This window comes from Bos grunniens, chromosome 23 (assembly GCF_055505025.1).
Source record: "Bos grunniens cultivar Pamir isolate PY7600 chromosome 23, Bosgru_T2T1.0, whole genome shotgun sequence".
NCBI classification, from domain to species: Eukaryota; Metazoa; Chordata; class Mammalia; order Artiodactyla; family Bovidae; genus Bos; species Bos grunniens.
Genome location: NC_141187.1, coordinates 32,149,696 through 32,160,431, shown reverse-complemented (window position 1 = coordinate 32,160,431; position 10,736 = coordinate 32,149,696). Strand labels below are relative to the sequence as shown.

Below are 10,736 nucleotides of genomic sequence, written 5' to 3'. Positions count from 1 at the left end.
GTTGGATCTCCTTGCAGTACAAGGGACTCTCAAGAGTCTTCTCCAACACCACAGTTCAAAAGCATCAATTCTTCAGCGCTCAGCTTTCTTCACAGTCCAACTCTCACATCCATACATCACGACTGGGAAAACCATAGCCTTGACTAGACGGACTTTTGTTGGCAAAGTAATGTCTCTGCTTTTTAATATGCCGTCTAGATTGGTCATAACTTTCCTTCCAACGAGTAAGCATCTTTTAATTTCATGGCTGCAGTCACCATCTGCAGTGGTTTTGGAGTCCAGAAAAATAAAGTCTGACACTGTTTCCACTGTTTCCCCATCGATTTGCCATGAAGTGATGGGACCAGATGCCATGATCTTCATTTTCTGAATGTTGAGCTTTAAGCCATTTTTTTCACTCTCCACTTTCACTTTCATCAAGAGGCTTTTGAGTTCCTCTTCACTTTCTGCCATAAGGGTGGTGTCATCTGCATATCTGAGGTTATTGATATTTCTCCCAGCAATCTTGATTCCAGCTTGTGCTTCTTCCAGCCCAGCATTTCTCATGATGTACTCTGCATATAAGTTAAATAAGGAGGGTGACAATATACAGCCCATTAAGGGTTCATAAATATTCTGCACATATATACATCTGATTATAACAGACTGAATTATGAGAAGACAGATAAAACAGATGTACTGTTATATAACTTGCAAATGTCAATTGACCTTGAGCATATGCCTATTTGCATTCCTTTTCATTGATTGGTGGCAGGTACAAGTCCTATTTTGCACAGGGCATAACCAAAAGAAGAGACAGGAAATACAAAAGAGGGGAAGCCAAGGAATATGCACTTCCCTAATGGCACAGATGGTAGAGAATCTACCTGCCGTGCAGATTCCTGAGTTAGATCCTTGGGTCTGGGAGATCTCCTGGAGAAGGGAGTGGCAACTCACTCCATTATTCTTGCCTGGAGAATTCCATAGACAGAGGAGCCTGGCAGGTACAGTCCATGGGGTTGCAAAGAGTCAGACATGACTGAACAGCTAATACATAAGGAGTATGTGGAGGCGACCTGCTCCTGTGTTTTGAGAGTTTGTGTCTAATAAAACATCTATCTGCTTGAGCTGAACTGAGCTGTAACTTGCCTGTTGCTTTGAACTCTTTAGTCCGTCCAGAGAAAGAAACCAACCTGACAACAGTACTCCTGCGAATTACTAGTATCTCTAATTTGAGAAGAAATGGGTTTATTAAAGTTCAGCTAATAATCCGGAGAACATAGGATTCCAATACAACTTGCCCAACTCCATATCAGAGGTTTCTAAGCACTAGCTAGTCCGTGTCCCCAGTTGGACTGTAAGCTTCTTAGGCCAAGAACCATCTCCTTCATATACTTTCGCTGTACTCCTGGTGCCTATTATAGTACTGAACAGCTCCTAAGCAACATTACATTGCATACAGCTGAAAGAGCCCTGTAACAGCTTCATTTTTAAATGTCACACATTAAGCCTGAAAACTGTCATTTTAATTTGAGCAGCAGTGGTCTCTGGCTTTGCAGCCTTCACTGTGGCCACGTTGTAGGGATCCCAAGACAGGTCTGGGTCACGCATGCGTGGTGCGCATCCTGTCCCTGGCTGTGCAAACTTGAGCAGATCACTTTGTTCTTTGCTTGTTTCCGGGTTGTAAATTGAACGAACAACACTGTATTCATCAATCAGCCTTAATCCTTCTTTCCTTTCCTCTCCTTGCGGGTCAAGACTGAGCGATTGTGCTGATGGCAATGCTGCGGACACATTCTGGTTGAGCTTTGTGTCTGCCTGGTAAATATATTCAAGTTGATGGAGGTCGGGACGGAGTGGCGGATGCTGTCGAGAGAGGTAGGCTGGCAGGGAGGACGCGAGTACTCGGGTCAGTGAATAGGAACCGAGAAGTGGTGGTCGGAGGGGAAGCACGCCTGGGAATGTCCCCGCCCGCCGCCCCGAACAGGACAGGGCCTAGGAACTCAAAGCCGCGGAGCTGGCGTTAAGATCCTCTTTTTAAGAGGAGGAGAGTTATGAATCAAAACGCCACAGACATGGGTGTCCCCATGTGCAGACTCGCGCGGGTCTCGGCCACACTAAACGGCTCGGACCTTTCCTCCGAAGCCGCCGGAAGCGGGGGCGCACGGCCGGGCAGGGTTCGCGGACGCACTTCCGCTGGCGGCAGGTCTGAGGCTCCGAGGTGCAGGATCGGTAAGTGCGGCCGCCTCCCTTGGGCCGGGATAAGACTGGCGGGAAGACAGCCGGACGTCGCGGCGGGACCCCCAGGTCGGTCGGGCGCGGGTCGGGGGAGTCACTGCTTTGCTCTGCCGACGCTGGAAGTGCCGGCGGAGACTCCACAGGAGCCCGCCCCGCTGCCGGCCGGCGCTCCAGAAAGTTTGTAAGACTCGGACTTCTGGCTCACTGATGTTAACACGAGTTCTATGGGGGCCATCCGTTTGTCCAACTCGGCCGCCTACTCCCGGAAGCCTTTTATGATCAGCCAGGTCCTTGTGGCTTAAAGGATACACAGACAGTCAACACTTTCCGAGGCTGGGCCACCGTGATGTGCCGGTGCGGTAAACTGGAAAGGGGTTTGTAGTCTGGCTGGTTAACTTACTATATTGTCTTATTCGCTCGAAGATTTAAACTAGTAGAAGACAACACTTGTAAGCGGGCTCCATATCCTTTATCTTGAGTTATTCCTGAAACAGTCTTTCTCCTATGGCTGGGAAAGTGGAGGTGTTTACCAAAGCTGCCCAGTGAGTAAAAGATGCTAGGTGCAGAGAAGGCACTAGAGGGCCTCCTTGCGTGGTCCTCTGTTATGTGTCCTGAACCCTAGAAGTGTACCTCAGCTCGAGGCGTCATGCCTGGAGCCAGCGGCTGGGTGACCAAGTCACAGTGGTAACTCCAGCACTCTAAACTGAGGTCTTACCAAGTGCCAGGCACTGAATTTAATTTATTCTCAAAAAGACGCTATATAATAAGGTCTGCTGTTTAGTTAATCGCATTGTAACATTTTTCTGGTTTTGGAATTGTGCTGTGGTTATATAAGATGTTAATATTAGGTAGGGGAAGCTGAATGAGGGTTATAGGGACCGTTGTGTACCTTTTTTGAAAAATTTTTAGTTAAGTTTAACATTTCAAAATAAAACATTGTTTAAAAGCTTCTAAGGTATTTTTACAGAAGGGAAAAATTTGGAGATGTTAAGCTACCACATATTAGAAAACATGACAGGATTCAAGCCGAGGTCTTTTGGAATCCACAGCCTATGCTCTTAATCACTGCCCACCATGCTAATCAAGTGTTAGTCCACATTTCCCTAAACCCATAGGCCCTGCTTAAGTCTATTACATGAAAAACTGAAAGCGTCTACACCCACACAGCCTGCTACCTACACTAACATAATTTTAGTATTCAACTGTCTTCCCTAAGTGTGACTTCACTATTCTGTTTCTTTATCAACATAACTTTACTTGCCCGAAAAGAGTTGCTGATAATTATGTGTTTTAACAACTTGCCCCTCAGTCCATTTATGTGAACATCAAACACTTCAACTTTCAATATATAGGATTTAGACTTTTCAAAACCTTCAACTGAAAATCTTCACCTATACTACTTTATTACTATCCTTGCCCAATCCTTATCCTGCCTTGAAAGATCTGCTGTAAGCCCCCCAAACCTCATAAATATTCTGCATTGCCTTCTCCCCTAGGAGGTACTAGCAAGACTATCAAAGTGCTCTCCATCTCTCATAAGAATAAACTTAGCTTGGTCATATCAACTAATTGTTTTGCTGTTATTTGGAGGATATAAGGCATCCAACAATATTCCCAGTATTGTCAAAAATGCTGTCTCTTGACAAACATTCCTTCTCCTATTTAGAAAAAGGTATGAATTGCCTTAAACTTTTATTTTTTACATTTTCTTTATTGAATTCTCTTTAATTTGGGGTTGAGCTTCCTTTTTCTTCTAGAACAGAAAGATTAAACTTAGTGTGTGAGCTCAAATGTTGAATCAGCCTTCCTATCTTTTTAATTGTGGTTTCTGTAACCCCAGGAGTGTGCCCTAAAGGATAACACTTGTAGCAACAATCCTCCTCTTGGCCCATTGGAGCAAGAATGGCCACTGTTTTCCTTCTAGAGGTTCCTGAAGAGTCAGTAAGGGCTCTTTGAAGTAACTAATAAAAAAGGGCATGCTGGGAATAAGAGATCTGGCCCAAAAGAGAGCAGCCAAAACAACCAGGAGTTATTCCACCACCGCTTCCCATAGTTCTGCTACCAAGAGACTCCTTGGCCCTTTGCGGTCTTGTGCCAGCTCTGGGTATTCTGCTATGAGTGGTTAAGGCCTGAGATACCCACCAAGGAGCAGACGTTGGACTTGGTGGTGCTGGCACAGCTCAACCATACTGCCTGAGGAACTGCAGGACTGGATACAGAAGTCCAGAGAGTGGGGAGGAGACAGTTGCTATGCTGGAAAATCTGGAGAGGAAGTTAGATTAATCAGGCCAGCAGATAGGAAAGGGCCCTGTGCTCAGTGGGGACAGAGTTGGGAAGTGGGCATCCAGGCTGGTCCCTTTTGGGATCTCTGGGGATCATTTACTCTTTGGGCCCTTCAGTTGCCTAAATGAGCTTGCTTATCCTCAGGTTTCAACCCACGCCTGGACACAGGAAGTGCTTTCTGAGACATCGGTACCTCTGGATCCAGCTAAGAAAGCAGCATATCTCCAGCCTCACACCATGGAAATCCAGCTTCAGGACCCTCAACACCAACAGGATTGTGGTTAGTGTTGACACGTAGGTCATATAGCTCCCCTGAAGACCATAGAATTGTTCATTATTCAGCAGATGTATATTAAGTACCTGTTATATTCCAGGCACTGTACAAAGCACTGGGTGTAATAAACAAAGTGGACATGATCTGTTTTCGTGGAGCTTACAACAATCTGATGACAGAGGCATTAAACAAATAACCACACAAATAACTATGCTGTGATAGATTGTATATGGGGAGAGAAGTCAGAGGTCTCTTTAAGAAAATAACACAGTAACTAATCCTAAAAGTGGAATAGGAATCAACCAAGTGAATAGTAGAGGTAGAAAGCATTATAGGCCAGAAGAGCATGTGCAAAATCAAGTGGGAAGGAAATTGGTGGGTTTGAAAGATGGCCAGTGTGACTGTCTCCAAGCTGTCCTTTCCTCCATTTAGCACCTTTGTCACACAAAGCAAACCACTTTTCCCTGCATCATTTCTACATGGTTATAAATTCTGCCCTTTACTCTGGGCCCTAAAAATGTGATTACTGCAGGGAGAACATGGCTTGAATGGGATAATCTCTCACCTATTTTTCAGAAACTATTGATCATTGAGGAAGTGGCCACATCTCTCACCCTGAAAGAGTAGGGGTTGTTGGGACTCTACTCAGAGGAACTTCTGTAGTAAAGACAGGCAAAGGAATTATGGGATCATGCTTTCCTTAGATAAGGTCAGATGGGAGGCTAGGGTCTGCTAAAGAACCTTCTCTGTGTTAGTGCTGTTTTCTTGAGAATCTCAGTCTCAAATAACCCATAGAGTGTAGTTTCAGGTTTGACAGATTCCAGTGTTCTTTGTAAGAAGAGTAATAATGTCTCTGGGAGCTAAAGCAATTTCTGTCTCTTTTACCCTGTGTGTCTAAAGTCTAATCTCCTTGTTCTGCATGTTTGGATGTGTGATACTTCTCTTTGGCTGATCTCTCGTGTTTTAATATTCCTAAAGGTCTTCCCATTATTCCTCAGCACGCTCTGCACAAAGTTGTTTCATGGTTTCATCTTGATACCTGCCACTGCTGGCTTCCTGTCTTGTTTTGTTACTGCCACAGTTTCTGCTCTTTCATCCCTCTCTACCCAACTTGTGGCCTCCCTGATGAACCCACTCTTATCTGAGATCTTCTTCTACTGTTTACAGTGATTATTCATTGGATCCTTCTTCATCCTCCCTGATTTTTCTCCACTCTTTTCTTGAATCACTCCCTCCCCATCCAGTGGCTGCTAATCTTCCTTTGCCATCTCCCAATTTCCTCTTCAAATGTTGTGAAATCATTTTGTTAGTATATTGAAGCTGTGTATGTCTAATAAATGTTTCATTTTATTTCCTATATATTTCAGTGACATTTGAATACCGTGTTTTTTACTTCAGGTGATATGATAAGAATAAAGAAAGAAGAACTGGATATAAAGCAGGAACTTACTGTAGATACGGAATCCCAAGAAAAGTTATCAGACCAAATCAATGGAGAGGCTTTTGAATGTGGAGAAACCCAAGAACATAAAGGATGGATGGAAAGATATCAGAGAAACACTTCAAATGAGAGGAAATACAAGTGTGATGAATGTGGGAAAAGATTCACTCTAAAGTCAAGCCTCATTAGACATAAAAGAATCCACCCTGGAGAGAGATCCTATTCGTGTAATGTATGTGGCAAAACTTTCATTCAGAGCTCACAGCTTACTGACCATCAGAGAATACATAGCCAGTTAAAACCACATCAGTGTAATGAGTGTGAGAAAGGCTTTTATTACAGGGCACATCTTGTTCAGCATCAAAGGATCCACTCTGGAGAAAAACCTTTCCAATGTAATGAGTGTGGGAAAGCTTTTCATTACAGCGCAGGCCTTATTCGACACCAGAGGACCCACACAGAAGAGAAACCATACCAGTGTAATGACTGTGGGAAAGCTTTTCATTACAACTCGGGCCTTATTCGACACCAGAGGACCCACACAGGAGAGAAGCCATACCAGTGCAACGACTGTGGGAAAGCTTTCTGTCTGAGCTCACATCTGATACAACATCAGAGAGTTCATACTGGAGAGAAGCCATACCAGTGTAATGAGTGTGGGAAAAGCTTCAGCCAGAGCTCAGGCCTCTTCCATCACCAGAGAAGCCACAGTGGGGAGAAACCATATGAATGTGATGAGTGTGGAAAGGCTTTCAGTCATAGTTCAGCTCTTGTTGGACACCAGAGAATGCACAGTGGAGAGAGGCCCTATGAGTGTGATGTGTGTGGGAAAGCTTTCGGCTATAGCTCGCATCTTCTGGGACACCGAAGAATCCACACTGGAGAGAAGCCATATGAATGCCATGTGTGTGGAAAAGCTTTCCGGCAGAGCTCACACCTCATTGTACATCAGCAAATCCACACTGAAGAGAAGCCCTGGTAATGTCCAGAGTTATGTAGAATTTTCCATCTACGCTCATTCCTATGGGACATCAAAAAAGCACAGCTAGATGTAGGGAACTCTGTGATCACTATTCAATTTCAGCAGTCACTCGGAAATACTTATAGAAGCTGCAATAGACAAGCACCTGACGGTTTACCAAACAAGACACTGATGTTCTGCCACTAAGCACATCATGTGATGAACTAGGACATTGGAAGGGTTCATTTCATTATTCTGAAACTTTTCTTCTCTGAAGCAAGTGGCTCCAGCAATCTAAATGTTCTGTTAGACATATAACGAGATTTTAGAGATTACTACTGTTTCTTTTCTCCTTCCCTTTCCATTCTTCCCCTTTTTTTTGGCTAAAGTATGAATTTAGAATTAATATCTGATCTACACTTTAAAAAAAATGAGTTTTTGGTTAGCTTGATAAAATGTATTAGCCTATGAATTATATACACTAAAAATATTGTGTACTACAAAAGCCATTTTGTGATATTAGAATGAACTATGACTTGCATGGGTAGGATAGGTTAGGGGTGGTGGAGCAAGATTTATCTTGCAATTTCCCAGTGACCTTTCACATCTTAAACCAGAGAGAGCAAACAAGCCAATGAGTTCTATTTAGCCTGTGCATGGATTTTTCTCACAAAGTATGATTATCTCTTGGTAATATAAAATTATTGCCACTACTTAAAGAGATTTTACATAAAATCTGACTTTCCAGATTCTCTTAGAAAAATGCATGATGTGGCAACACAGGCACCAGATTCCCATGTGAGAACAATTGACTAAAGCTGACTATTGTCTAGCGAGACATGGTCCCCACTGCCGCACAGCTTCCTACTGTCTTACATACCTCCCTTCATTCATTTTGCCTGTGTGACCCCTACCACTGCCTTAAGGGTTTCTCAAGGAGGCTTCAGGGCTCTAGGTCCCTTACCAACAAAACAGCTTCACTTTAATTAGTTTTATATATTGGCCTCCCAAATAAGATTTCTCTGAAGATTTTCTGCTAACAGTTTGAAGATTTAGATTAAATAATAAATTTTAAAATGTAACTTTTGAGCACCTGAAGGTAGAGGAAAGCCACTTTAAATTTTTCTTTAGATAGAATTTATAGGTAATCTCAGAGAAGGCAATGGCAACCCACTCCAGTACTCTTGCCTAGAAAATGGACAGAGGAAATGAAAATGCTTCTCCTGCCATGGACGGAGGAGCCTGGTAGGCTGCAGTCCATGGGGTCACTAAGAGTCAAACACGACTGAGCAACTTCACTTTCACTTTTCACTTTCATGCATTGGAGGAGGAAATGGCAACCCACTCCAGCGTTCTTGCCTGGAGAATCCCAGGGACAGCGGGGCCTGGTGGGCTGCCGTCTATGGAGTCGCACAGAGTTGGACACAACTGAAGCAACTTAGCAGCAGCGGCATAGGTAATCTATTGAAAGTCAATAATCATAGCTTCTAAAGAAAAGCTATCACAAACCTAGACAGCATATAAAAAAGCAGAGACATTACTTTGCTGACAAAGGTCCGTCTAGTCAAAGCTATGGTTTTTCCAGTAGTCATGTATGGATGTAAGAGTTGGACCATAAGGAAGGCTGAGTGCCGAAGAATTGATGATGCTTTTGAACTGTGGTGTTGGAGAAGACTCTTGTAAGAGTCCCTTGGACTGCAAGGAGATCAAACCAGTCAATCCTAAAGGAAATCACCCCTGAATATTCATTGGAAGGACTGATACTGAAACTCCACTATTTTGGCCACCTGATGCAAAGAGCTGACTCAGAAAAGACCCTGATGCTGGGAAAGATTGAAGGCAGGAGGAGAAGGGGATGACAGGATGAGATGGTTGGATGTCTTCACCGACTCAATGGACATGAGTTTGAGCAAGCTCCAGGAGATGGTAAAAGACAGAGAGGCCTTGTGTGCTGCAGCCCATGGGGTCGCAGAGTCAGGCACAACTGAGCGACTGAACAACAAAAACAACAAACCAAATTCTTAGAGACCAGTTAATCAGGTGAGATGAAAAACAAAAACACATATGAAGAGAATCGACATTTAAGTGAAAAACTGAAAAAATGCAGGTCCAAAAGTAGAGATCATTTGGGGAAGAGAACTGTTGAAATGTGAAGCATTCAGTAATAGAAGCAGCTGTGGGAAAGCAGTGGGTTAAGGTCTGAATGGGCAAGTGGGGAGGGGTGAAAAGAAAAAGCAGTTAAAGGAAAAGACAGGGATAAACTGAGAGAAGGAAAGCAGCAAAGAGAAGTTACGGGAAAAGAGGAAAGGTCAGAGACTTTACAAAAATTTCAAACAGGAAATGGAAGCAATGAAAACATAAGTGAAAAAGCAATCTGTAAAGAAACATGAAGGGGAGATTGAGGATTTGCAGAGGCTGGTGTACTTGCTTTGATCATGGATCTCCCAGTGACTTTAGAGTAATAATCAATCCTTTATTTCCATGCCATGTAGGCCAAATCCCTCATATGAAAGAACTGAACCTGTATTCACTAATGTCTTTATGAATCACTCAGGATCCTGGCCCTGTGTGGGTCTCTGAGATATGAGACACGAGACACTTCTCTTTTCTTTACCACACTCTAAGCCCCAACTTGTTGAACTCTGCTCAGCCTGGACTGTACTTTCTTAGCAAAACCAACAAAGCAGAAGGATTCTCTTGAAGACCAATAATAAATACTTGGCCTCTCTGGGATGCATTGTTGTTCAGTCACTAAGTCGTATCCAAGTCTTTGGGACCCCATGGACTGTAACCTGCCAGGCTGCTCTCGTCTCTGGGGTTTTTCCAGGCAGTAATTCTGGAGTGGATTGCCATTTCTCCAGAGGATCATCCCAGTTCAGGGGTCAAACCTGCATCTCCTGCATTGGCAGGCTGATTCTTTAGCTCTGAGCCACCAGGGGAGCCCCTCTCCCTCACCTGACCAACCACAAATCATTATCTTGACTCTATTTTCAGACAATATCCAGGATCTTGCCACTTAACACTCCTACTGCCTCCAGGCTTGCCTATTCCATTAAGGAGGAAAAAGCATGTTGAGAGTAATACCCATTATGAATTAAATAATATCTGGAAAAGGAAAAGCCCTTCACAAACTGTAACGATAGTAGCTACCATTTGTTGAACGCCAGTGTCCCAGACACTGTACCAGGCACCTTATTATATATCTCATGTAAACTTTCCATCTCTTCTATAAGCACTATTATATCTCAAACAATGTCTACATATAATTTTTTAAATGAAAAGTTTTATTACAGTTAAGCAGCCTACTAAAATGTTTATAGAATAAGATCACACAACTATTTTAAACATTTAAAATAGCAAAAATTGGAAGTAAATGACAACAAAATGTCAACAGTAACTGCATATAGGTGATGAAAATAGATTCCTTTTCTTTCTATTTCTTCTATATTCCAAATGGAAAAGTTAGAATTCATCTATACCTGTAAACTTTTAAAAAATTAAAGTGCTACAGAATATCTGAGCCTTCCTGGAGATGATTCTTTAATAGTTTTGTGTTTGTG

At 43.1% G+C, this 10,736-nt stretch overlaps 1 protein-coding gene across 6 annotated transcripts; it reads left to right on the top strand.

Moving 5' to 3' along the window:
- Positions 1-1,593: 1,593 nt before the first annotated feature.
- LOC147347349 (uncharacterized) lies at positions 1,594-10,696 on the top strand. 6 transcript variants are annotated; one of them, XM_086369804.1, is made up of 3 exons: positions 1,594-1,857; positions 4,645-4,780; positions 6,173-10,696. In XM_086369804.1, exons 1-3 carry the CDS (start codon positions 1,819-1,821, stop codon positions 7,195-7,197), a joined length of 1,200 nt encoding a protein of 399 aa, XP_086225930.1. In that variant the 5' UTR covers positions 1,594-1,818; the 3' UTR covers positions 7,198-10,696. The 6 variants fall into 6 exon arrangements, with proteins under 6 accessions (XP_086225930.1, XP_086225934.1, XP_086225931.1 ...); XM_086369808.1 differs by having other exon boundaries at positions 1,837-1,857; positions 4,645-4,794; XM_086369805.1 differs by lacking the exon at positions 1,594-1,857 and adding an exon at positions 2,106-2,211.
- The last annotated feature ends 40 nt before the right edge of the window (positions 10,697-10,736 follow it).

Excerpts from the sequence above, each read along its gene's own strand:
- LOC147347349 (XM_086369804.1), top strand. The coding sequence starts at position 1,819 with ATGGAGGTCGGGACGGAGTGGCGGATGCTGTCGAGAGAG. Across the intron at positions 1,858-4,644 it reads GGCGGATGCTGTCGAGAGAG|GTTTCAACCCACGCCTGGAC; the intron begins GTAGGCTGGCAG and ends GCTTATCCTCAG. Across the intron at positions 4,781-6,172 it reads TCAACACCAACAGGATTGTG|GTGATATGATAAGAATAAAG; the intron begins GTTAGTGTTGAC and ends TTTTTACTTCAG.